The 27,816-nt window shown below is 33.9% G+C and overlaps 1 protein-coding gene across 3 annotated transcripts in view; it reads left to right on the forward strand.

Annotated features, from left to right (window-relative positions):
• Window positions 1-391: 391 nt before the first annotated feature.
• ACADM (acyl-CoA dehydrogenase medium chain) overlaps window positions 392-27,816 on the forward strand; it is a 36,455-nt gene continuing 9,030 nt past the window's right edge. Inside the window, exons 1-10 of one of the 3 annotated variants that reach the window (XM_079141340.1) lie at window positions 393-540; window positions 4,105-4,192; window positions 6,727-6,824; window positions 6,936-7,005; window positions 8,225-8,325; window positions 8,931-9,011; window positions 14,190-14,320; window positions 18,027-18,135; window positions 24,504-24,644; window positions 25,487-25,582. In XM_079141340.1, coding sequence (XP_078997466.1) covers window positions 511-540; window positions 4,105-4,192; window positions 6,727-6,824; window positions 6,936-7,005; window positions 8,225-8,325; window positions 8,931-9,011; window positions 14,190-14,320; window positions 18,027-18,135; window positions 24,504-24,644; window positions 25,487-25,582 — 945 coding nt within the window. In that variant the 5' untranslated portion in view covers window positions 393-510. Of the gene's footprint in view, window positions 541-4,104; window positions 4,193-6,726; window positions 6,825-6,935; window positions 7,006-8,224; window positions 8,326-8,930; window positions 9,012-14,189; window positions 14,321-18,026; window positions 18,136-24,503; window positions 24,645-25,486; window positions 25,583-27,816 lie in introns of all 3 variants that reach the window. The other 2 variants (XM_079141341.1, XM_079141342.1) reach the window with 2 other exon arrangements.

The following is a 27,816-nucleotide window of genomic DNA, read 5'->3' on the forward strand; positions in this document are numbered from 1 at the left end:
CTTTGAGAGTAGAGTGAACTTTGAAGCCTGAAAGCAGAAACGGTTCAGTCTGACCGGTCTCATGTAAAGGTCACCGCCCGCCGCAGGGGGCGCTCTGCTTGGGAACCGCGCCACGACCTCTGGCCTAGATTCCTGTCCAGCCCGGAGCCTCGCCTCGGGGCTCCCTCTGCACATTGCCATCTGTCTTGGCGTCCTCCCGATAAGCAACGTTAGAAAACTCAAAGGACCAGAGGGCAGTGATGCGTTTCCGGTGACCGCACCAGAGCAAGGACGAACCCTTCCTCTGCCAAGGTCGTAGGACCAACTCAGGCGACAGTTACCCGGCACGCACCCCACCATCAGCCTCTCCAAACCCTCAGAGCCCCGCCCCGCGTTTCTCGGCCGCGACCTGCCCCGGCCACGCCCCCCCAGTGGGCGGGGCCAAATGGGCCCAGAGCCCGCGCGGAGTCTCACAGACTCCAAAGTGCGCCCCAGCGGCTTGGAGTTCGAGTGTCCGAAACGCGAGTCAGCATGGCCGCGGCGTTTAGGAGAACCTGCGGGGTGAGAGGGAGACCAGGGTAGCGGTGGGGGTTGGGGTGGGGGAATGGATGTCGTCGTGTTTGAGACGGGGACCGAAAACATATGCGGATCACAGGGGTGGGAAGCCGAGCTGTGGCAGGACCGCCTCCGGGCGCCAGGCCTGCTTACCCGACTCTTGGACGCCGTCCGCGGTTTTGGTGCCTTCAGGCTTGCCACTCCTCTTCCCTCAGGACTAAAAGCGTTCCGGGTTTTCACTTTTGCGTGCCCTGTGGGTAATAGACCCTACAGATGGCGTCCTCCCTTCGGACTCTTTTTCCGGCACGGGAGCCCTCCAGCTATTTCTTCCTAGGAATCCCACCCTTTCCCAAACCCCGGCTCTGTTTTTTGAAGATCTGGTGTAGTGTCTCTTCGAGAAAACTTTCCAAACCTGCCCCTTGTCCCCAACCCAGGGAGGAACTCATCAAATACACATCGTTGTGCAATTATACAAAGTAGGAGGTATTGGAATACGTAGTCTTATCTTGGGTACTTACAAAATCACTAGAAAAGGAAAATGGAGCAGTTGCTCAAGACTGGATATGCAATATGCCTGTGGTTTTGTAATCTGGAGGAATGCCCTTCCAGGTTGCGTACGTTGAAGAAAAGAAAGTCAAAGAAAAAAACCTGTAGAACTTTCCTTGAAGCTTGACTATATGTTCTAGTATTGTGTCTTATAGACTCTCAAATATGTTTCAGTCACTAGATGCGTTTTGGTATCTTAAATATTATTGATGTATTCACCCAAGACTGCCATTTAAATGTCTCTTAAAGCTGTCTTGGACCAAAAAACAAACAAAAAAAGCCCCTGCAGTTTTAGAATTTACAATGATTCTATTGAATCAGTGCCCATTTTTACCCTTGCCATCTATACAAGTTATTGGGCTCTAATGGCAGAAGTAGGGGGATTTTAAGAATTAATTCTGACATCATAAAAAGATCTCTCTATCCTTGAGGACCAAAGAAACCATGTTTTACTTCCAAAATAAAGTTAATGAAAATTGTAAAGAAAATGTGTTATCATACAGTGTAATTATTTTTCCTCCAGAGTTATAGTTCGAAGTATGTTATTTTGGAAAAGTCTTATTTAAATTACCATATTTGGCAGCCATATTGTCAGCTTAAATGCAAGTGACTCTATCAGTTGAAATTGTTTATAAAGTGTAGTTTCTTTTAATATATTTTGAAGAACTTAAGTTAGGTTCTAGAAACTTTAGTGTATTGTACAACTTCTCTCTCTTTTTTTTAAAGACATTGTCCTGGGTTAGCAACTATAGGAATTATATTTGACCTTCTAGACTATAGACAATTTAATGTACTATTGGAAATTAGGAAGAATTTGAACACTGAGAATATTTCACTAAAATAATTAACAGGTCTTAATTGATCTACAAAAGGCATAGAGGTCAGAACTGTCTCAAGTACACTGTAATGTATGACCACCTAGAAATTACGTGACTATATGTGTATTACAAATACAGTAATATGTCTGAAGGATTTTAAGAGGTATTTCACATTTTCTAACAGTTTCTGTATTGGCCATAAGAGATAACTGAAATTTAAAGTTAGGATTAAAATTCTGTTGGTCTTATTGCAATTTGTATTTTCCTAATTCTGTAGACACTGTTCTGAAAACTGGTGATTTTAGTCTGAACAATTGCAGTCTTAGTTGTTAAGGAAAATCTGACAAATAAAAAAGCAAGTGAAATGAAATATACTAAAAGCTGTAATGGTGGTAAGTACTAGGTACAATAACAGCACAAAGGAGAAAGTGACTAACTCCTTGGGTCAGCTGAGGGCAGGGGAGCATTCTTATGCTGACTTTTGAAGGACCAGTAGGTTGCTTACCCTCAGTTGAGGAGTTGTAACACCCTGTGCAACTTTTTAATATAGAGCCTAACTACAAATTCCTCTGAAAATAGTTCATTGGAAATTAACTTATAAGGAAAAATCCAATAGTAAAGGTGATACTATGAATGACTCATAAAGAAAGATAGTATTAAATTGAAATTTGGCTTGCTTTGAAAGCAAATAAACACAAATAAGACTGTTTATTCTTCTTTATGGCTGAATAATATTCCATTGTGTACCCCATTTGTGTACAATGACTCAAAATGCAGTCTGTAAAATGAATGAATGAATGAATAAATAAAAATATGTTCATGAAAACTGGAAAAAAAAATTTCCATTTAATGATCAGGACAGTCTTAAATTCCACCTTTCCTTCTTCCTGCTACATTTCACCCAACCTGAACACACTCTGCTCCTGCTTGTGTGCTTTTGCATACGCTGTTACAACTCCTCAACTGTGTGGTAAGCAGCCTTTTTGTCCTTCAACAGCTTCTCTTTTCTCTTAGTACCTAGTTTATTAAAACTGCCTAGATATAGTTCCATCAAAAATCTCTAGAGTGTAAATTGCTTACAGTTTATAGGTTTTTGTGAACTCAGACCTTTATTCAGTAGCACTTATTGGTTTCCAGTTTGATGACTTTTATGCTAATGGTTACATTCGTGTACTATTAAATTGTAGGAAATATAAAAATGGGTTACAAAGAATTGTACTTGTGTAAATGATTGTATTCTTTCAATATCTCCTTTGAAGAAATACAAATAAATTTTAGATATTAAGACAAGTTGTGTATTAATAGTTAGGACAGAGCTGGCAAACATTGTAAAGTAACAAATAGTAACTATTTTTGGCTCTGTGGACCTATGGCCTCTGTGGCAATCACATAACTGTGCTGTGAAAGTAGCAATTGACGTTTTGGTGGGTTCCAATTAAATTTAACTTAAAAAGCTGGTGACCAGCTGGTTGCAGTGGTGCATGCCTGTAATCTGAGCAACTTGGGAGGATATAAGTAGGAGAATTGCAAGTTCAAGGCCAGCCTCAGCCTAAGCAACTCAGCCAGACTCTGTCTCAAAATTAAAAAATTAAAATTTCCAGGGATGTGGCTCAGTGGGTAAGCACCCCTAGGTTCAATCCCCAGGGCCCCGCTACAAAACAAACTGGTGACTACTGTATTTTGCTGGCTCCTGGCTTAGAATAGTATAAGAATGCCTGTAGAATTTGTTTTGTTAAGAGTGAGTGCTCTTAGAAGCAGAGTCCTCCATGGTATTATTCCCAGAGGCATAACTGGGAGGATCACAGGGACAGGTTATCAGGTTATCAAATCCATCATATTGTTCTTTCTACACCAGCTCCCCATTCACCAATGTCCTAGGAGTTTGTAGGTGAAATTTTTGGAATAATGATTGATCCTGAGTCTTACCCCTGACTATTAATAGTCTGTCCTAGAAACCCTCCACATCAATAGAGCAACTGTCACTGATTAGTTTTATTTCATTAATTTTTTGACATCTCTATAATAGGTATTCATAAAATTGGCATGTTTAAATTATAATTGAAGATGTTTAAAATAATGGCTTTAAAAACAGCATTCTTGAGTATAGGCAAACAAGTTGTACCCTTTTACAAAAATGGTCAGCATTCTCTTATTTGATTGATATTTAATTTATCAAATTTATTTTTAATAAGATTATCTTTTACAGGTCCTAAGAAGTATTTCTCATTTTGACTGGAGATCACAACATACAAAAGCTCATCAAAAACGCGAACCAGGATTAGGATTTAGTTTTGGTATATGTTCTGTTCTGTCTTTTGACTCTAAAATGTGTTTGTCTGAATCTGTTTATAAACTTGAAAATGTCTATCAATGAGTAAAACCAATCATCATCCATAAATAGATGGTTTAGTCAGTTACCCCCATTCTTCCTTACACATTTTCTTGGTTAGCATATTATCGTATGCATTTGGTCTATAGCCAGGCACAGTGGTGCACATCTGTAATTCCAGGAGCTTGGGAAGGTGAGACAGGAGGATCAAACATTCAAGGCCAGTCTCTGCAATTTAGTGAGACCACAAGCAATTTAGTGAGACCATGCCTCAAGATAAAAAGAAAAAAAGGACTCAGAATGTAGCTCAGTGGCAAAGTGCCCCTGGGTTAAATCCCCAGTACCAAATAAATAAATACATTTGATCTGTGTTAGCAGCACACATGCAAATATTCTTTCCCTTTTTTCTAAGCATGTAGCCTGATAATTATGAATAGTCCTCGACTTACAAATTTGAATACAACAAATATTCATAAATCTTAAAACACTTATTAGATATATAATGCTAGCTGCCTGATAATAAATTAAAGCCCATTTTGGTCATCATTTATCTGAATTGCAGTTTTGGTACAGTTAGATGAAATTGTCAGATATGGGAGAAGGTAGGAATGTGGTATTGGAGGGAAAAGGAATAAGATTTTCTTTCCTCTTTATGAAAGGAAAACCCCAGGCCAAAAAAAAAAAAAAAAAAAAAAATTGAAATAATAATTCCTACCTTTGCCAGTCTTTGCCTCCTAAAAGGGCTTCTTGATTCAAAGTTTTTACCTTTCCTCTAGTTCAAAAGCTATGTTCTTAGTACTTGATCTAGAAAAATAGTTACAAGTCACCTAAGATAATTAACTTATACCCAGGTGCAATTGACAGTTTGGAGTTCTCTAAGGTTATTGTTTTTGTTCAAGTTTTTTTTTTTTCCCTCTTTATTAAAAATTGTTTGCCAGAATGAAATGAAAATTTTCATGTGTGAGGATAGTGGTTTGGTTCAGTCGGTCTTATTGAGACATTAGCATTGATTTGGTATAATCACTATCTAGTTTCAGATTGTTACATACAAATTCATACTCAGTAGTAAGAGACTAGCAGTAGGCTGTGATGGGTTGCAGAATGACAGTAGATGAGATAGCTACAAATATTTGGGAGGGAGTTTTGAAGCCCAGGAAAAGATTACAGATAACACCTATGACCAATTGATCCGATTCTTTATAAAATGGAAATAATGAATATTAACATGAATTTCTTTGAAGATTAAATTATATGCTATATATAAAGTCCCTAGCATATAATGACTGGGTCAAAGTAGTTTCTGAACAAATAATACATGATAGATCCCTGTCTTTCCTATTTTTACCCACCCACATCCTTGATATGGACTGACCTATCTTGGAAATAAAGTTGAGATTTACAAAACACTGACCTGAACCACTTCTGCTAATTCATTGTAAGACTATAGGGCTATCATTTCTTGCCTCTATGCTTTAGTTTCCTTATCTTTAAAATGAGAGATAAGATCTTACATTCCTCATTTCAATACCAAAATTCTGTTGTCTTACATTTTCTCCCCCATGTTTCCAGACAAGTGATTACTACAGTCTTAAACATTCTTGTTCATTCTTATGTGCTTCTTCTCATTCTTGCCTAAAATAACCTGTTTCTTGTAAATCTTATCTATCTTTTGACATTGGATGCAACCACATTAAAATACTAGATAAAGATAAGATTTGTAAAAATTCAGCTAGTGGTTGACTCTTATCCTCAGTCCAGCTACTATTTTCATTTCATTAATTTTCTAACAACATTTTATGTAAATGAATTGCTTGGACACCATTTTTAGCAATAAAGCAGGGGTTTATGGTACTATAGTCTCCTGAGAAATTTTACCTCTTGTGGTTATTTTTACACTTAAAATTTGTCTATTTAAAGGGTAAAATTGAAATGATGATGATACTGATATTTTATATAATTCTTTGAAACAAAATTTATTGTTTTATAGTTATGAAGAGTATCTCATTGCCTTAGATTAATTCTTTTTTTATTTTTTATTTTTTTGGTGCTGGGGATTGAACCCAGGGCCTTGTGCTTAACAGGCAAGCACTCTATGAACTGAGCTATATCCCCAACCCTAGACTGATTCTTGAGATCAGGTAAATTAGTTTCACTCTGATATTACTTGATAAGTCTGCTTGGAACCAGAAATAAGTAATTTCTTATCTCACCAATCAGATAAGAAAAACTCTTGAGCTGTACAAATTTATATCTATTATTTACTCATAGAAACTAGAAATCTTAACCTGTTTCCTTCAGCATTTGTATTGATATAGTTTTGTTTATACTGTACAGTGAAATTTTGATTAGTCAGAAAATACATTATAGTTTTTGACTTTCTGATTAATCAAAGATTATCTTCCCCATTATATATATAAAATTTCCACATACCAACTTCATAAGACTTTTTTCCTCAACTTATTGTCCCATTTTAATGTTTTCTAAATAACTTTACCCTAGAGTTTACTGAACAGCAGAAAGAATTTCAAGCTACTGCCCGTAAATTTGCCAGAGAGGAAATAATCCCAGTTGCTGCAGAATATGATAAAACTGGTGAAGTAGGTATACAAATATTAAGGAGAAAAAAATTTTACATTTTTTATAAGATCATACAGTCAGGCTATGTAAGTTTTAAATGTATTGTAACTGAGGTTTTTCTTTTCTTTTAGTATCCTTTCCCCCTAATTAAAAGAGCATGGGAACTTGGCTTAATCAATGCACACATTCCAGAGAGTTGTGGTAAGCTTTCTTCATTTTCAGTCCCAAAATACACTTGATCAAGAAAAACTGTGAAACACTACCCATTCTTTTAAATATTTGTTGACAGTAAGTGATTTTCTGCCTTTGTTTTCTGGTTCAGACTACAGTATTTTTCTGCTTTTAGAAGTCTTTTACTCAACACTTACAGCTTTTTTTTCCCTTCTAATTGATTCCAACCTTGACTTTATCCTGATCTTTGTATTTCCCTCTCTAGAGTTCTACAGTTGGTCATTTTTTGCATTTTGTTTCATTATTTTTCCCAAGAATTTCATTCCTTTTAATCCTACCTTGTATTTTAGATTTTGAGACTATTTTTTGTATGAGATCATTGCCTTTTTTTTTTTTTTTTTTTTTTTTTTTTTTAAGGTCAGTGGTGGGGATTAAACCCAGAGTCTTGTACTAGCTAGGCAAGTGCTCTACCAATGAACCACATTCCCAGTCCCCAAGATCATTCCTATTTCATCAGATCAGTGGGTCAAAGTTTTAGTGGAGTTAAAGTAAGTTTTTACAAAGTCAAGTTTAAACAGAAATATAGATCCAGATTATAAATAAGGAATTTTTGAAATATTTAAAATTTATTTTAGAAAAGTATGGGATAAAAAAGAAAAATGTGGCTTGTTATTATTGCCAACCAAAACACAGATATATTTGTATATTTGGTTTCAAAACAAATTAGGGGACTGGGATTGTGGCTTAGTGTTGGAGCGCTTGCTTAGCATGTGTAAGGAACTGGGTTCAATTCTCAGCACCACATATACAAAATAAATGAATGAAAATAAAAGGTCCATCAACAACTAAAAAATATTTTTAAAAAATTAGGCCACAGGTGGGGAGGAAATCTCATGAAAATCAAAGGGAGATCAGTAGCGGAACCTGAGTCGGGGGATGTAGGGAAGAAGGGGAGGGAGTGACATTGGCCAAATTATATTATATTGTTGCATGTACAAACATATAACAACAAATCCCATCATATATAACCATAACGCAACAATAAAAAATGTGGGAAACAAAAAAGAACTCGTAAGTCTTTCAATATAGGAAACTCTATCTGGAGAAAATATAATTAATGTTTTTTAAAATGTGAATTTTTAAAAATACAAATTAGGCCAAATTGAAATAAGTTAAAATAATTTACCTTTAGTTTTGTTGAGATGCATTACACATGATAATGGGCTTCTAAAATATTTTGATGCCATAGGAGGACTAGGACTTGGAACTTTTGATGCTTGTTTAATAACTGAAGAATTGGCTTATGGATGTACAGGGGTTCAGACTGCTATTGAAGCAAATTCTTTGGGGGTAAGTTACTTAAAAAAATAATTTCTAACTGAGCTGTTAATGAGATAGTAACAACTAAGTTAGGTTAATGATAAAATTGTTTGTTTTCAAAAAGGAACACAAGTTTCAACCGTGAAGCCCAGGATATGATTCTAAGACTTCCTTGCTCTGGTTCTGTTGCCTCTAGTACTTGGAGTCCTAGTTGTCCTTATGGGGAAATTGTATACTTTTGGCTACAGCTTTAGTGGGAATTCTTAAGTGAGGGCAAGGCATAAAGCCAGCATTCAGGAACCAGTCAGGATGGCTTGCTGCCACTATTGGCAGTGCTGAAATTTAGTGAGCATTTCTTAGAAGGCCAGATCTTATGTACCGTGTCACGTATTCTAAATTTAATCCTTTATTTGAGCATTTTACTAAAGTAACAAGTTGTACAAATAACTTATATGAAAATACTTAGATTAGCATTACTTCATGATTTTACTTTTTTAACTTGGAGACAGAGTAAAAGCCAGTTCTGTGAACTGTTGTGGAAGAAATAATCTTTCTTTTGTTTTGAATTGTAGTATCTCTGAATTTACATATCTAATAAAAATATCCTGCTTTTTAACATCAATTTTCTTTGTTAGCAAATGCCTGTTATTATTGCTGGAAATGATCAACAACAAAAGAAGTATTTGGGGAGGATGACTGAGGAGCCAATGATGTGTGTGAGTATGTATAGCTGCTGCTTTATTTTACATTTCACATTTACAAAGGATTTTGAATCTATATGTACCTACTGAACTATATGACATTAAGACAAAAGTTGTCAACATATTTAGATAGAGTGATGTTCTGAGATGCCAATAAAGTGTCATAATAATCCCTTTGCTTATTTTCCAGGAGAAGTTTATACTAAATAATGTTTTCAGGGTGCCAAAAAGTATCATAATAATTCCCCTATTTACTTTCAGGAGAACAGTATCTATTTAATGGAATACTATCTACTTAATTCTGCAGTTCAAGAACTCAGTGGTTCTACTGAGGAGTCACTTCTGAGGAAGTTCAGACTGAATGTATAACAGTAGATGTTTAAAATAGTAAGAAACTAATACAAACTTGTGAATAAAGAGATTAGCTTATTTTTACAATAGCCATTTGACTTGGAGAGAATATTTTTCATTTTATTTGCAAGCAATTCAACAAATTTTTGAACTGAATTTAAAAAAAGTCACCACACATACTCATACAAACACATACAAGGTTCTATTTTGAAACTATTCTTTACTGAAGAACTTTTACCTGTTGATTAGCCAGATTTTTATCTAGGGTGTGATTGTAATACTGAAATATATAGTAGAGTATTATTAATTTTAAACTAATTGAGAGAATTCATCTGAAGGAATAGAAAGCAATATTTGAAAATAAATTATTTTATTCATTTTGTCAGGCAAACTGCTTAATAAGACATACATATTTACTAGGTAATTGGGAATTAGAGTTTAGTCTGCACATTCTCAATATTATCTAAAAACTGTATAAAATACCTAGATTCTTCTCATTTGTGTAGCATATATATTAATAGACATGGGTTAATAAATTGAAGCATAGAACCTACCATAATACATTGATAAAATGTTTATAATTATACTAGTAACAAATAGGTATTGCTAAAGTATTTGAGTCTTTAAATATAATTCAAATATTCAAACTTTTGTTATTAATACCTTCAATATATGTAAAAGTACATTTACTATACCCTCTTTTGATAACTTCTCACTTAATGAAGATTTTCTGTACATTTTTCCCATTCTAGTGCTTAATAGCAGTAGTTATACTTGAAATATGAAGCTGAGGGTAAAAATAGAAAGTGTTAATAAGTATATGAATTATGAATTTTTATTAACTTATATTGATTCAGTTCATTATTTAAATTTTAGTAAATACTTTTTTTTGGTTGTAAAATACTTAGAGAAAATTTAGAAATGTATCAAGAAGAGCAAAACTATCTGTAATTCTTCAGATATGAAGTTAATTGGGATTGCTATTTTATATTACTTATCAGATCTTTAAATATATAAATATTTTCACATATATTAACATCATATTAGATATGCAATTTTATATCTTTATTTAATATCATGAGCACTTATGCTCTAGTTATTTTTAAATGCTTTGATATTTATTACTGCAATATGGTCTCTACTGTATATACCACAAATTGTTTTACTGTTCTGCGTTGTTTAATATTGAAACTTCTTAGATTTTTGCTCTTAAAAAATGTCATGGAATAATTGATACATAAAAATTAACACAGGCTTTTAGAATTAACTTCACAGATAGATTTATTATTATTTATTTATAACTTACTGATCTTGTGGTCACATATGCCCTTCCTAAGGAGATAAATAAGGGCAAACCATAATTCTTAATGCCATCTAGTACAAAAACATTTTGGAAAGTTAGAATTATTATATTAATACTAGATATATGATATTAGAATAAGAATTAAGAACCATATTTCATTTGTTAAGCAGTATACACCTAAAATATAGGCAGCATTAGATGATTCATCACTTCTTAACCTTTGGCTAAGATCAAGTGTAAACTCTTCAACAACTTGTTATGGGGATATTCAGTAAAACTCATTTGTCTAAACATTGTCTTAGAATCCAGAAGTCTGTGTAAAAATCCTTCTGGTAAAGAAAACTCTTGTCCTAAAATCATGTATTTTTCATGGAGCTAGGAAATTGCTGTAATGTGCCTAACAGTTCTGATCTTGGAGTCTAAAGGCCAGGTTTTAGGTCTTGATTTGTCATATAATAGCTATGTAATCTTGTATAGTCATTTAACCCTGAAGTCTTTACTAAATGTGGAGTGTATAATGTCTAAAAGGGATACAGTAAATAAAAAAACAAGACAATTTTTGTTTCTATAGGAATTTCTTCACTGAGTGTTGCAAAAATAGATTAGCAAAATGCCTTTCATATCTAATGACTAAGGGTAACTGCTTCTCTTATAACTGCTTTTCATGCTATATACCAGACTTCACTTAAGGAAATGCACAGTTGAAACTTATAACTAATACTATTTTTTTCTGTTTTGGTAATTAGGAAGACTTGAGCCAATTTTATACTCCGGTAATTGTTTGAACCTCAAAACATGTTGCTGTGTATTATTTTTCTTTCTGGTTTTATCATCTTCTCTTCACCCTAATTTTTTTGTTTTTAAACATAAAAACTAACCTAAATTTCCTTTAAAATGCTTTAATACCTCCCAAAATATTTAAACAAAGAATAGATGCAATATTCCTTTGTGAATTATATAAATGTAAGGAGGTGGTAATATCATTAACAAAGAAAAGCATAATGCTTCACTTATACAAATATTTGAGAACTAAGCCAGATAGACTGAGAATAGAATAGAAAATACGATAGGATTTCTGCTTACAAGGAGTTAGCAGTCTGATAGACTTTATCCAGTGTCAGTTTACTTATTATGCACAAAACAATGTACTGATTTGATTTCCTTGATCTTCTAGTTTGCATCAAACATCTAAGTGTTGAAAATCAAACTAGTTAGATAGTGAAGATGAAAAATTTTAGAGACATTATTTATTAAACACTTGGCATTATGTATTTGTAATACCAATGGAAAAAGTATCAATCTTGATGTAGCATAAGAAAAACACATGAAAAACTACAATTTTGTGTGTAATGCTGTATCATATCAAATAGTAAAGAAGGGAATAAGTTACAAAAAAAAGAAAAAGGGGATGCTTCTTCTAAAAGAGGGTTAGAAAAAGTAAATTAATTACTAAACAATGGTCAAATAAGAAAAGAACAACTCTGAAGAACCAACAGTAGCAAGCCATTTTATATCCAAAGACAGGCCCATATATTTTATAAGCTCTAAAAACTTTGCCTTATTATAAAGAAGAAATATGTCTAATAGTGTATTTCAAAAAAAAATTCCGAAATGGTTAACAAAAAATTTTGATACTTTATTTTTATTTATTTATTTATTTATTTATTTATTTATTTTGCAATGCTAGGGATTGAACCTGGGCCTTATGCTTCCAAGGCAAGCACTGTACCACCTGAGCTATATCCCCAGCCTAGAATTTTGTTACTTTAGAGGGTCATCTTTTCTGGACAGTTCATTTGTATAGAACCTTATTTTGTTACTGATGCTGAACACCTTATTGAATCTCCAAATAGAGTAATCTAGTTCAGGTAACCTCTGTGAAAAGTGAGTTTGCTCTACAGCATCCCTGTCCAAAAGCCGTCATACTCATGTTTTCTTACCTTGAGTGCTTGGGAGTCGAGACTTTCTGAAGTAGCTCCCTTTGGGAGCATCTCTAACCAAAATTACATGGTACCAAATGACAGTTTTTATCAATGCTTCTTATGATTTGACTCTGATATCATTATAGGTGTCCAATAAATATTTTAATAATGTCACCATAGTTTTCTTCCATTAGTTCAAATTACCTCTCTTGGATATAGAGCCCTTTAGATATTTGAATATGGTTTTTAATCAAACAGCACCTGAAAGGAGTAGTGATTCTTACTGTTATTGTTATTTCCCTTTAAATCCATCCTTCAAACTTTTGTAATAAACTATCTGTAAAGCACATCAACATGTGTTTGCAAATATGTTTTACAAATATGTTAACAAAAGCATTCAGTGGTTCTTATCAATTGCAGTACTACTTATGGTATTTTTAAATTTATGAATCCAATTTTTAAATTTATGAATCCATCTCCAAATCTGACTTCCTCTAAAAATATTCATATACTATTCACTTTTGCACACTAGAGTGTTCTGTATTCTGTCGGTGCCCATCTATTTGATTCCTTAAGATTCCATGGCATAATAGTAAGCATTCAGTTAACTAGTCTGTTGAATGCATAAAAATATGCTCTCCTGAGCATGGCATATCATTTGACCTCCATGACCTCTTCCCTGCCTGCCTCACCAGCCTCTCTTCATGCCTTTAAGTTTCTCTTTATGTTTTAGTACTGAACTGTTGGTAGTTTCCTCCATATAATTGCTCCTTCATTATTCTGGTGCTTTAGATCTGTTAGCCTGACTCTTGTCATTTAAAACTTATCTTTTCCAGTGACTTTTACTTCTTTTCAACCTCCTTACCTCCCATCATCTCCAAACCCTCCTGTAGGTTTGGTAATTATTTTTTACTTTGAATTTAAATTAGGATTTCTTCTTTTGATTCTTAAATAACTTAAGGGCAATGAACCTATGTCTTTAGACAGTATCTATCCACTGTACCAATCCTTATTCCTCCTCCCAAAGAATCTCTCTTCCATTTCAGACTTAATTTAAGCATCATTTCTAGTAAGATAGTTTCTCAACTTCTTTATGTATAATTTTCACATTTAGACGTATGTTAACAATAAGGTTATTTATCTTCACTGTTGCACTGTAAAAATCTTGAGGACAGGATGTCTTTCATCTCTGGTTTCCCATCTTCCTAGTTTGTAGTGTACATAGTAGATAGTCAAATGTTCTAGTAAATGAGTACATATTAAATTGAATTGAATTTGTTTGAAGATACCTAGCATTTTAATTTTTTATACTGTTTATTAGTGTCCTACACCCAATTTTAATTTATACATTATATATTTTTACATTTGAGGCATTTATTTGATTTTCTAAAAATTTAAATTATTGATATTTTGAAAATAATTTAAATACTTGCTTCAAAAATAAAATATGGGAACTATGGTACTACAGCTTAGTGGTAGAGTGTTTGCCTTTCATGTGTGAAACCTTGGGTTCAATCCCCAATATTGCAGAAACAAGACAAAACAAAATTCTGTATCCAAACATTTGTAATTGACTGCTTAGAATTTATTTTTTTCCTTTTATTCCTTATGTTCAAGGCCTACTGTGTAACAGAACCAGGAGCAGGCTCTGATGTAGCTGGTATAAAGACCAGAGCAGAAAAGAAAGGAGATGAGTATATTATTAATGGTCAGAAGATGTGGATAACCAATGGAGGAAAAGCTAATTGGTATGCTTTTTGAAATATCTCTGTGTATTTCTTCTTAATTACTTTATGTTCAGAATTTTCCCTTTCTTCCTCTTTTTATTTATTTATTTTAAAAAATTTTTTGGTGGTACTGAGGATTGAACCTAGTAGTGCTCTGCCACTGAGCTATATCCCCAGCCCTTTTTATTTTAATTTGAGAGAGGGACTTGCTAAGTTTCTCAGGCTGGCCTTGAACTTGTGAACTCTCCTCAGACTTCTGAGTAGCTGGGATTGTAGGCATACACCACCACACCAAACTCTTCCCTTATTTTTAAACCACATAATTAAAGTAAATCATGTTCATGAACTGGAAGGTTCATAAGAGATTATAAACAGTTCCATGAATCAAGAACTGTTTTGAAGCCCCTTAAGTGCTTGTTTCAGATTAAAAAAATCAATTTGTAAAATAAAATAGCTACTCTGGTTAAATTTGATTATGGAGGCTAGCATTCCCTCTGTTTGACTTAGCTCCACTTACCCATCTCCTATACTAGCACTTTCTTGGAACCCCTAAAAGTATGAGGAAAAAGGACAGTTATTGGTATAGTATATCTCTCTGATCCCATAAATAAGGAGAGACTTTTAGGGAATTCTGAATTTGACTTTAATATTATCTAAAAGGGGTTTGGGGATGTAGCTTAATGGTAGAGCATTTGCCTTGAGTTCAATCCCCAGTACTACCAAAAAATAATAATTAAATAAAAAGCATATGTATATTCGTACACACTGTGTATGTGTGTGTGTGTGTGTACACATATATATGCATATATATGTACATAGGTCCAAATATATGGGTCTAAAAATAATGTTATGGTCAGCCAAAGATTAAAAGATCCTTTGTTTAAATATGAAGTGTTAAAAAATACTTGTTAAAAAATGAGTAAAGTCTAATAAATAACTATAAATTTAATGGAATTAAACAATATGATATATCAGCCTTTAAAAACCAAATATATGGCTGGGAGTACACTCTAAATATATGTTTAGAGCACTTGCCAAGTGTGTGTACAGCCCTGAGTTTAATCCCTAGCACCAGGTGTAGAGGGGGAGCTAATATAATTTCAAGCAGAAGTAATAGAGATATAGCATCAAACAAGAGTTTAAAAAGAAAGTTCTGGGCAACACATTTTAAGATATATATTTTAAAAAATAGATTAAATCCAGAAGTAGATAAGTGTCTTGTGTTAGGAGGAAGCTATAGGACGTGTTATGAAAAGTAAAGCACTTAGGTTTAGTTATTTTGGAATAATCTTGAAATTTTTGAAGTAATATTATATAGGAAGACTAGTAGGCTTGTATGTTTACTTCAGGAAGCCAGTTTAGAGTTAAAGGATGAGCCAGGTGTGGTGGTACATGCCTGTAATTCCAACCTCTCAGGAGACTGAGGCAGGAGGATCACAAGTTGAGGCCAGCCTGGACAACTTAGTGACACTGCAACTCAGAATAAAAAATAGAAAGAAATAGGGTTGTAGCTCAGTAGTAGAATGCCCCTGGGTTCAATCCCCAGAACTGCAAAAATCAAACATAGAATTAATGAATGAAAGTCAGAAAAACGTAGAGTTTAACTCATAAGAACAAGCGTCCCAACAGTGCTATCCAATATGTGTTTAGTATGTATTTGCCCATCACTACAAGTATATAAATAGGGTATTTTTAGTAGGAATTTTGTGGATAGGGTGGATAGTGCACACCTATAATCTCAATGATTCAGTAGACTGAAGCAGAAGGGTCACAAGTTGGAGGCCAGCCTTAGCAACTTAGCAAGATCCTCAGCAACTTAGAGATACCCTGTCTCAGAAATAAAAAGGACTGGGCATATGGCTGGGTAAAGCACACCTCTTGATTCAATCCCCAGTACAAAAAAAAGGGGGGGTGGGGGGGCAGGGGTCTAGGGGTTTAGTTCAGTGGTCGGTGGTGTTACAGCACCTGGTTAGCATACATAAGAATGTTTGTTCAATCCCCAGCACCCCCCCAAATAAATAAAAAAATCATTCCTGGGAATGAGTCTAGGAGGAAGTTATTTCTTTTAAATATATATCAGTCCCTTTTAAGTATCCTAAATATATCCATTGTAATAAAGTGTTATAACTTTATCATTAAGCATCCCAATATCAGCAAGTCATCACTATTAGCTGGGGGTGGCCGTGAATGCCTGTAATCCCAGGAACTCAGGAGGCTGAGACAGGAGGATCACAAGTTAAGAGCCAGCCTCAGCAATTTAGCAAGACCCTGTCTCAAAAACAATACAAAACAATACAAAACAGAAAAACAGGCCGAGATGTGGCTCCATGGTTAAGTGCTCTTGGTTCAATCCCTGGTACCAAAAATTAAGAAGTAGCTATTAAAATTTAATAAGTTGAGAGAAATCTAATAACACAATTTGAAATATCCAGTTTTAAGAACTAAGTACAAGTCTTCACATACAAATTAGGTAATACATAAAATTAGAAAACAATTTTCATTTTTTTTTCCTATTATTAAATAAAACTGTAGCGTCAAGGTAGTTTATTAGTTCAAAACACAGGAAATACATTTATTATTTAAGGAAAAATATGCCCTTTTGTTTTGTTTTTTTTGGTGCTGCCTGTGATTGAACCCAGGGTCTTACACATGCCAAACATGCAGTCTACCACTAAATTATCCCCTGTCCTTTTTTTTTTTTTGCTTTTTATTATTTTCTTCCTTCTGAGACAGGGTCTCGATAAATTGCTAAAGCTAGCCACAAATTTGTGATCCTCCTGCCTTAGCTTCCTGGGTTGCTGGGATTATATAGGTGTGCACCATCATGACTGACTTTTAAAAAAATTTTTAGAAAAATTCTCATGTATATGCAACATTTTGAATATTTAGCATTTTCCCCCTCATGCTTTGTTTAAAAATCTTTCTGAGCAAAATACTGGAGGGAGGAACCAGCAAATATTCATCATTTAACTCTAACAAATATATTGACTTTGCTACATAAATGGGACAGTAGTAGTCAGAACATAGAACATAATAGTCAGAATATATTATTCATCTTCATAGGCAACTCTCTTTGCCCTCCTTTTTCCAGATAGCTTGTTCCTTAAAGAATAAAATTGGTTTGCAACCTGGGTGCAATGGCACATGCCTATAATCTCAGAGACTCAGGAGCCTGAGGCAGGAAGATTGCAAGTTCAAGGCCAACCTCAGCAATTTAGCAAGACCCTAGGGAACTTAGCAAGACCTTGTCTCAAAATAAAATAAAAGGGGCTGGGATTCATCTTAAGTGATTAAGTGCCCCTGGGCTTAATCCTTGGTATAAAAACACAAAACACAAAAGGACTGGGAATGTAGTTCATTGGTAGAGTGACCCTGGGTTTAATCTTAGTACTGCAAAAGAAAAAATATTGGTTTGTGGGAGGGAAAAAATGCTAACTCCAACCAGTATATACTTTTCATACTACATTATGTTTATACAAGGAATCTTAACTTATACTAAAAAGAAAAAGTTAAATACTATATTAGTTAAGAAGTAAACCTGGGTCGAAATACTAATTGTGCCACATAGTAGAAATGTAACTTGAGCAGGCTTTGTAACCCATCTGAGTCTTCATTTTTCTATAATAAGCTGTGAGTAATAATAATTGGGATAGTTGAGAGGATTGAGATAGTATTCACCATGTGTTATTAATTAATATCATTATCACTATTATTGTATTTATATTAGGTATTTTTTATTGGCACGTTCTGATCCAGATCCTAAAACTCCTGCTAATAAAGCCTTTACTGGATTTATTGTGGAAGCAGATACCCCAGGAGTGCAGGTTGGAAAAAAGGTAAAATGTACATTTATCAGTGAAAAAGATATCAAATATTAATTTTAACTATAATTATCAAAATTACTATTTGTTCTCTTTAATTAAAATATAAAAATAAAGCTGTGTTTTGATGATAGCATGTGAAATAGTTTGTGTTGCTGAAGACTTTGAATGGAGAATAGTTATTTAAAGTTATTTTAATAGATTGCCTACTCATAGTACCAACCTATGGAGAATACTGATAACAGTTGTAAGATATAATGAAACAGAAATCACACTATCATTTATATTTCAAAGGACTTTCCCACTCTTTCCTCTTGGGTCCTCACCATAAGCTTTTGGTATGATAAGTGACATTGTGCCCATTTCATGTGTTAATGTGACATAAATGGACTACCAAAGATTACACAACATTGAGAGAACCATCTATACCTGAGAGAATGTGAGAATGGAAAAGTGCCTAGAATGTGAAACAGCAAGAAAGTTTTATTTAAATAAGAAAAGGTAGTTTGACATATTTGAAAAAGGTTGTAATCTGAATGTGTGGAGATAATTTAGCACTTAAAACTTGACAAATCAAAAGAAATGTAGTCATTAAAGTAGTCCTAGTGGGAGCTTACAAAGCATGGTTTAAGAATCTAATTCTGAGACTGTAATGAAGCCTGTGTTGGCAGGGACATTAGAGAGAGCTGATGAATGCCAATGGCTCTGATGGTGGCAGGGAAAAAAAAAAAGCAACCTATAATTAGACAATGTCTGTACCTTTGGCAAAGGAGGAATTGTGTAAGTTAATTATGAATTACCAGAGGTTACATGAACATATTTTCTTCTTCCCAGATGGGGAAAAATACAGATTATCTATTCAGATATTAGAATAGGTATACATAGCTTGAACTGGAGAAACTAATTTGGATTGGTTGAGTTTAAAAAAAGTTCTACACCAGTCTTTTAAATGTATAGAATCCTAAAAAGTCATCAGAATCTCTTTGATGTCATGGTGCATGCCTGTAATTCCAGCTATTCAGGAGGCTGAAGCAGGAGTTGGAGATAAGCCTGGACAATTTATGGAGACCCTGTTTCAAAATAAAATGGAAAGGGGGTATAGCTTAGTGGTAGACCACCCAGGGTCCAATCCCTAGCACTGCAACAAAAAAGAATCTCTTCTGTTGTATCCAAACCTCTTTAAAATAGAAGTATATAAACTTCTCTTTTAAGTCATGGAATTTTAAAGGTGGAAGTTACCCTATGTGTTACTTCTTCTTTTTTTGGTACCAGGGATTGAACTCAGGGGCACTATTTTGTATTTTGTTTAGACAGGGTCTCACTGAGTTCCTTAGCTCCTTGCCATTGCTAAGACTGGCTTTGAACTCTCGATGCTCCTGTCTCAGCCTCCTAAGCCGCTGGGATTATAGGCATGTGCCACCATGCCCAGTTGTTATTTATTTCAGTCTCTTCACAGAATATTGAAATTGAGATCCAAGTTAATGATTTATTTAAGGTCACAAACTTAAGAGGCTGAATTGAGATCAGTAACAAGGTCTTCTGGGACCTTGTCCACTGGAGTTTCTGATACTTTATTGTGCTGTGTTTTTTAAGAGAAGACACTAAAGATTGACTTCACATTATAAATACACCCAGTGGTATTGTTTACATAACAAAATGTAAGTACTAAGGATGTTGTGTTTCTTCCAATAAATTGAATTTAGTTTGTGTAACAGGTCATGTTTTCTTCTTAGGGATAGTTGCTAGCAATCTCAGGGCCAACTATATGGCCCATCTGTAAAAAGAAAGTATGAAAGACCTAGCAACTTACATCTTTTTTCAGTAGTAAATCTACTCCTGATTTTATCTTGCTATTTCTAATCTCATTTTCTTTTTATCCAGTTTTCTCACTTAAAGCATCTCTAATTCAATAAATACTGAGTACATACTATGTATTAGGCACCATTCTAGGTATTAGGGATAGTACATTTATTAAAATAGACAAAATCCCTGATTTTAGGGAACTCACTTTCTAGTGGGGGGGAAACAGATAATTATATTGTATATATCTAAGCCTCCTCAAATATTTTTAAAACAAATTGCCATTTGTAAAATTTGATGTTTTCAAAATGTTTTGTGTTTTAAAAATTATATTGAATTAAAGCTAGGAAACATTAATGGTTTTAAATGTGGGGCTTGAAGGTGACTCTGGGAAACAGGTTAAACAGTGTTTTGTAAATAATGTTTTTTCATTATACCTGAATGGTAGTCTACGGTACTAGAGTTTATTGATTTATAAAAGCAAAATAAAGGGATGTTGGTTTCTTCAAACTATATACTGTCACGATTTATTAAAACCTAGAAGAATATTATTAATATTTAAACAAGAAAATTAAAGGATAAGCTTATAGCTTTATGTTTCCATCACCCATTTCTCATCCTGCTTATTAAGGCAAGATTAAGATTTTTCCTTAAGGAGGAGAGTCATTGTCTGCAACCTTCTCTCAGATAATTCAATATGATGCTAATAGTTGTATACATAGTGAAAGAAATAAAGTAAATGTGTCAAAATGTCCACAATTTGTGAATCTAAGTAAAGGGTATTTAAGTATTCATTATACTACCTGTACAACTGTTCCGTTGGTTTGAAAATTTTCAAAGCACAAAGTTAAACAAATATATAGTGTAGTAGTTTATTATAAATTTAAACAGGCACCACATAACCCAGTACTTCTAGGTATTTATGTGAGAGAAATGAAAACAAAGTCCTGTGCACAAATGTTTGGGTTGGTTTGTTACTGATTGCTAAAATTGAGAGGAAACATCATCATAAAGGCTTCATGGGACAAACTCAAAATCAACACCATAACAAGTAGGGAAAAACTGAAAGCATTTCCTTGAAAATCTGGAATTGGACCAGGATGTTAACTCTCACCATTCCTGTTCAATATAGTACCAGAAATTTCAGCCAGAGCAATTTAGTCAAGAGAAAGAAATAAAAGTGATAAAAATAGGAAAGGAAGAAGTTAAATGATCACTGTTTGCAGATGACACCATTCTATACTTAGATCTAAAAAGATCTACCAGAAGACTACTAGAGTTAATAAACAAATTCAGCAAAGTAGCAGATTATAGAATCAACATAGAAAAATCAGTCATTTTCCTATACACCAATATTGAATCTGCTAAAAATAAAATCAGGAAAACAATCCCATTCATAATAACCTTAAAAAGATAAAATAAATTTTTAAAACACCTAGGAATAATTCTAACCAAGGAGGTGAAAGAGGACCTCTATGATAACAGATATAGAACATTGCAGAAAGAAACTGAAGAAGACACAAGAATATGGAAAGATCTCCCAGGTTCACAGATAGGCAGAAATAAAATTGTCAAAATGACCATACTACCAATGACCATACTACCAAAAGCAATATTCAGGTTCAATGCAATCCTTCAATCCCCATCAAAATACTAATGCCATTCTTCACAGAACTAGGGAAAAATAGTCCAAAAATTCATTTCGAAGAACAAAAGACCCAGAATAGCCAAAGCAATTTCAAGCAAAAAAAAAAAAAAAAAAAAAAAAAAAAGCAATGCTGGAGGCATACAATACCTGACTTCAAATTATACTACAGAGCTATAGTAACAAAAACTGCATGGTACTGACATAAAAACAGACACATACACTAGTGATACAAAATACAAAATATAGACACAAACACAAACAGTCATCTGATCCTTGATAAAGATGTCAAAAACATACATTGGAGAAAACACAGCTCTTTTAACAGAAGGTACTAGTGAAACTAGTTATCCATATATGGAAGAAAGAAGCTAGATCTTTCTCATGCTGTACAGGTCAGCTCAAAAGGGATCAAAAACCTAGAAATTAGACTACAAACTATGCATCTCTGACATATAGGCATAGGCAACAAATTTCTCTATAGGACCCATAAAGTTCAGGAAATAATGCCAAGAGTTAATAAAGGAAAGGGCATCAAACTAAAAATCTGCACAGCAAAGGAAACATGAATGTCAAGAGAGAACTTACAGAATGGAAAAAAAAATCTTTGCTAGCTACTCTTCTGACAAAGGATTAATATCCAGAATACACAAAGAACTCAAAAAATTAACAACAAAAAAAACCTATTGATAAATGGGCAAATGAACCAGACACTTCTCAAAAGAAGACATACAAATGGCCAATAAATACATGAAAAATGGTTCAACATCATTAGGAATTAGGAAAATGCTAGTAAAAATTACACTGAGATTTCATCTCACTCCAGTCAGAATGACAGCTATCAAGAATACAAATAATGAACACTGGAGAGGATGTAGAGAAAAAGGAATACTTTTACACTGTTGATGGGATTGTAAAGTAGTACAGCCACAATGGGAATCAGTATGGAGGTTTCTCAAAAGACTATGTGGTGGCATGGAACAACTGTATAACCCACCTATACCACTCCTTAGTATTTATTCTGAAGAATTAAAGTGATACAAATGCATACCCACATTTATAGCAGCACAATTCACAATAGACTAACTATGGAACCAGCCTAGTTGTTCTTAAGTGGATGAATGGATAAAGAAAATGGTGTATAGTTCAAATGGAATTTTATTCAGCCATAAGGAAGAATGAAATTGTGTCATTTTGCAGAAAAATAGATGGAAATTAAGGTCATTATGTTAAGTGAAATAAGCCAAACTCAGAAAGTCAAGGGTCCTGCTTTTTCTCATTTATGGAAGCTAGAGAAGAAAAGGGAAAAGAAAGGTGTCAGGGGTAGATCTCAAGAAATAAGTAAAATAGAAAAAGGGGATAGAGGGTTGGGCAGGAGAAAGGGAAAGAAAAGGGGAACTACTATGGAATGATATTGACTAAATTACATTGTGTGCATATATAAATATGATACAACAAATCCCACAACATTTACATACAACTATATCACACCAATTAAAAATATGGAAAAAAAGAAGAAAGAACAATAACAAAATTTAGAGGAAAAGGACCATCATCTGGAAGATAATAAATACACGGTACATCTATATAGTAGAATACTACTCAGCCACGAAAGAAATGAATTATTCATAGTACAGAAACATGAAAAGCACTATGCCAAGTGAAAAATCAGACACAGAAGGCTGGTCTTTTTATTCCACTTAGATGACATTCTGGAAAAGGAAAAGCTATATGGGGAAAAAATCAGATCAGTAGTTGTCTGAGGTAGTAACAGAATAAGAGAATTTACTGTAAAGTTGAATAATGTAACTTTTTGGGGTACCAAAATATCCTGTATCTTGATTGTGATGTTGGTTATGCATATATATATTTGTCAAAAAGTATTATAAATGTATACAGTATTCTCCTCCTTATCTGCAGTTTTTCATCGTTTCAGTTACCTGTGGTCAACCATGATCTGAAAATATTCAATGAGAATTATAGAAATAAAACCATCATAAGTTTTTAATAAATTTTATTATGGTGTATTATTATAATTGGTCAATTTTTTTACTATTGTACTGTGCCTAATTTATAATTAAACTATCACATTATATATTCATATGTGCATATGATATACATCATATATACTTATGTGATCCTATATATGTACATATGATAAAATTTATAAATATGCACATATATAAATAGTATATGAAAGATTTAGTACAATTCACAGTTTCAGGCATCCACTGGGAATATTGGAATATACTTCCTTCAGATAAGAGGAAACTACCTAAAATTTTTCCGTATGTAAATTTGACTTGCGTAAACCTGATTTTTCTTTTCCTATACTGGGCACTCTACTACTGAGCTACATCCTCATTGTGTTTTATTTTTTAACTTTGAAACAGGTTGCTGAGTCTGGGTTTGAACCTGCAATCCTCTTGCCTCCACTAAACCTAACTCTAAGAAAGAGGAGAAAACAAAATCCAGTTTTACTCAGTAAATTACATTGCTAAATTAAGCTAAGATTAAAGGTCCTAATCAGATTATGTTTGCTAAATGTTTTTCCTGACACTCATGGTAAAAAAATATATAACATATACAAAGTATAATCATTTTATAGACCTTTAGACTAGTGTTGGTTTCAAAGTTTATGAAGTATCAATTCCACTGGGGGTTGGCAAATAGGAGGGTTTTCGCAAAGGTCTAAATTGTGGGCCACATGGTCTCTGTTGCAACTTATCAATTCTGCCATTGTAACAGGAAAGTAGCCATTGAAAATATATAAATAGACAGGTGTGTTTGTATTCCAGTAAAGCTTTATTTACAAAAACAGCATTAAGGCCATAGTGTGTTGCCCCTGCTTTAGATAACTGGATCAAGGCATCCAACATTGGTTAAAGTTGAGACGCTATAATTCATAAATATTAAAATATGACAGTTTTCCTGTTAGGAGTTAAACATGGGCCAGCGATGTTCAGATACAAGAGGAATTGTCTTTGAAGATGTGAAAGTGCCTAAAGAAAATGTTTTAATTGGTGAGGGAGCTGGTTTCAAAATTGCAATGGGAGCTTTCGATAGAACCAGACCAACAGTAAGTAATGAGTTGATAATGTTTATAAAATCTTTTATTACATTAAGTAAGTTTTATTTTAACATCATGTGCTTGATGGTTTGTTTTTATATACTGGGGATTGAACTCAGGGGCACTTAAACACTGAGCCACATCCCCAGCCCCTTTTTAGATTTTATTTAGAGACAGGGTCTCCCTGAGTTGCTTAGGGCCTTGCTAATCTGCTGAGGCTGACTTTAAACTTTCCATCCTCCTGCCTCAGCATCCAAGCAACTAGGATTACAAAACTTGGTGTGTTGTTAAATATCTTTATTTCAGTAAGAGTGAAGGGGAAATGTTAATTTTATCTTATGTAATTCTTCAGCTTTTTTTGCTACTCATAGAAATTATTTTAGTAGATGCAAAATTAATGTAGCTTCTGTAGATTTATAGAGAGGCAGTCCACATACTTGGTCATTTGTGTTGATTGTGTACTCATTTCTTATTCCTTTACCCATTAAGACTATTTCCCCTCAGAAGGTTTTCCCTTTTCATACAGAGAATGTCTATCTTCTAGGTTATGATCCTGCACCTTACAAATGCCTACCATTACCTTTTTGCAGGGAGGGTTGGTACTGGGGATCAAACCAAGGGCTTCTTGCATGCTAAGTGCGTGCTTTACCACTAAGTACATCCCCAGCCCTTGCCACTACCTTTAATTCATAAATAATGTAAGCCTGTCTCTCCTCACCCCCCATTCTCCAAATGCCTTAAGGTATAGGTAATTTTCTCTTTACATAATCCTTAATTTAGAATCTTAGGCAGGTAGCCATGTGTTTTAAAGACAACATTAACTTTTGCTTTATAAACTGTTAAAATACTAGGTAGCAGCTGGTGCTGTTGGATTAGGGCAAAGAGCTTTGGATGAAGCTACCAAGTATGCCCTGGAAAGAAAAACTTTTGGAAAGCTGCTTGTAGAGGTAATTTAACATTGTGCTTGTTTTGTTGAAATGTAAAGACACTCATTATCATCTGAATACTCATTTCTACTTTGACAGCAAGAATATAACTAGAGTATTATCAGAATGGTTTTTAAGGACAAATTTTCTTTAGATGGTGCCAGTAACCATTGGTTGCTCTGGAGATTAAGTTAAGAAGAAAAGGAACAGCTAATATTTATTGGGTGCCTCTTGTATACCTGGACACTATACTATGTATTTAAGTACATTTTCTAATTCTCCCAGAAACCCTTTTCTTGATGGTGCTTTAAATTTAATCTCCCTTAAAGATTAAGAAATTGACCTTCAGAGATACAAAGTAATTTTTTCAAGTCCACACAATTTAAGAGCCACAGATCCAGGATTCTACTTTATGCTTTTAATCCACATTACTTTCTATGTCTTCTTGTGTATCAGATTTTAGTACCAAAGAGTCAGGTCTACTGTTCTAAATACTTAGCACACATGAACATTTAATCCTCTCAGCAATCCCTATTACTCCCATTTGACCCATGAGGGAATTAAATCTCAAAAACATTTTACCATTCAAACTAGATCACAAAACTAACATGAAGCAGAACCAGTTTTTTGTACCTGGCCTGTCTGATTCCAGCATATTATTCTGTACCTTTATAAAGTTTATCAATCCTACCTCTTAAATGTGCCTTGATACCTTCCTGCATCCCCATATTACCACTGTTACAATCTTAATTATATTGATATCAATTCCCTTGAGACTACTGAAGGGATTTTCCAATTGGCTTCTCAAATCCATCTTTCTCACTGTATTTTCTAAAATAGGCATCCAAAATCATTACCACCTGCTTTAAAATAATAAATATTCCCATTAACCAATTGAAAATTAAAAGGCCAAGTCTTGATAGAAATTCTTAACTCTTCAAATACTAATTTCCCTATGAACTATATTCTGTCCTTTATAACCTACCATGTACAGTGAACCTACTATTTGTCTATATGTTAGTGATTCTCTCAAACCATCTTTGGTGAAAACAATTTTGTTTTTAATTTCCAATCAATTGTGACCATTTTCTAATAAAATATAACAATGAGTCAACCTAAATTGAGTGACAGAGGCTGACTCTGAAAAAAAGAGTATTTGAAAATAGTAAGGAATTATAATATGAATATGCATGCTAGGACAGATCATAGTCACATCAGAGGGAGTTGAGACTACAGGAAACTCTTAAAGACAAAAGAAGTTCTTATAAGTTGTTCTAAAGCAAAGACCATTGGGGACTTTTTGCAGAAGTTGACATTAGCTCATTGGTAGAGACAGACATTAATGGCAAATATTCTTGTACAAGCACATTATCTGAAATTCTGCAGTTTTGAGGAATTCTTTATGCATTTCCTATCATAGACATACATGTGTGAGGACCCTTCCTTTATGGCCTCTGAATTCTGTTTCGTTAGGGTTTGACCTAAGTACTTCATTTTGTTAATGGCAACTTTCACAAATGTCCACAAAATGTTAAATTGCTGTAAAAGTTTCTAAATGCTTGCTGTCACCTTCTGTACCATGAACCAGTAATGGGTTGTAGACTACCACTATGGACAGACCATATTTGGATTAGTACTTGTCTATATCTCTTAACCTAAATTTATCTCTCTATTCTGTATTCTAGAGGATTTTCTTAGATCTTTGCAATTTTCTGATCCTACTGCATTTTTTAATGACAGATTTTCATTTTCATAAGATATATTTGGTTTTCTACTTCTTTTATATGGTATTCTGGCTTTTTAACATAGTATCTCTTTTCCTTTTATCACCATAATCATGTAAAAATTCTTCATTCATAATCTACTTCAGATTTTATTCTGTTATCTCTGGATCTTTTAGCACCAGTCTTTTAGTTTATTGCATCAGGCAACTTCATTCTGGCCAGTTATCTCCTGTTTTAATTTTTGCTTATAAGCTTATCTGCAGGAGTTATTATTTTTCTAAGTACATTGTTGAAGCATCCTTAAGACTGACTTTGGTACTTTTTTCTATTTTTGTCAGGCACCACAAAGATTTACCATTCTAAAAGCTTGTCATTTTACATTAATTTTGCCACTTGGGACTTCTGTACAACAGAAGCTGTGTATACATTGATCTACACTTTAAGAGATTTCGCCTCTTCCCTTCTTTTCCCTTCTCTTTTCAGCCTCCTAGTCCTGGCAGGAGATAAGCTTCTTTTTTTATTTTTTTTGAG

Source organism: Sciurus vulgaris (genome assembly GCF_902686455.1).
Source record: "Sciurus vulgaris genome assembly, chromosome: 1".
Classification (NCBI taxonomy): Eukaryota; Metazoa; Chordata; class Mammalia; order Rodentia; family Sciuridae; genus Sciurus; species Sciurus vulgaris.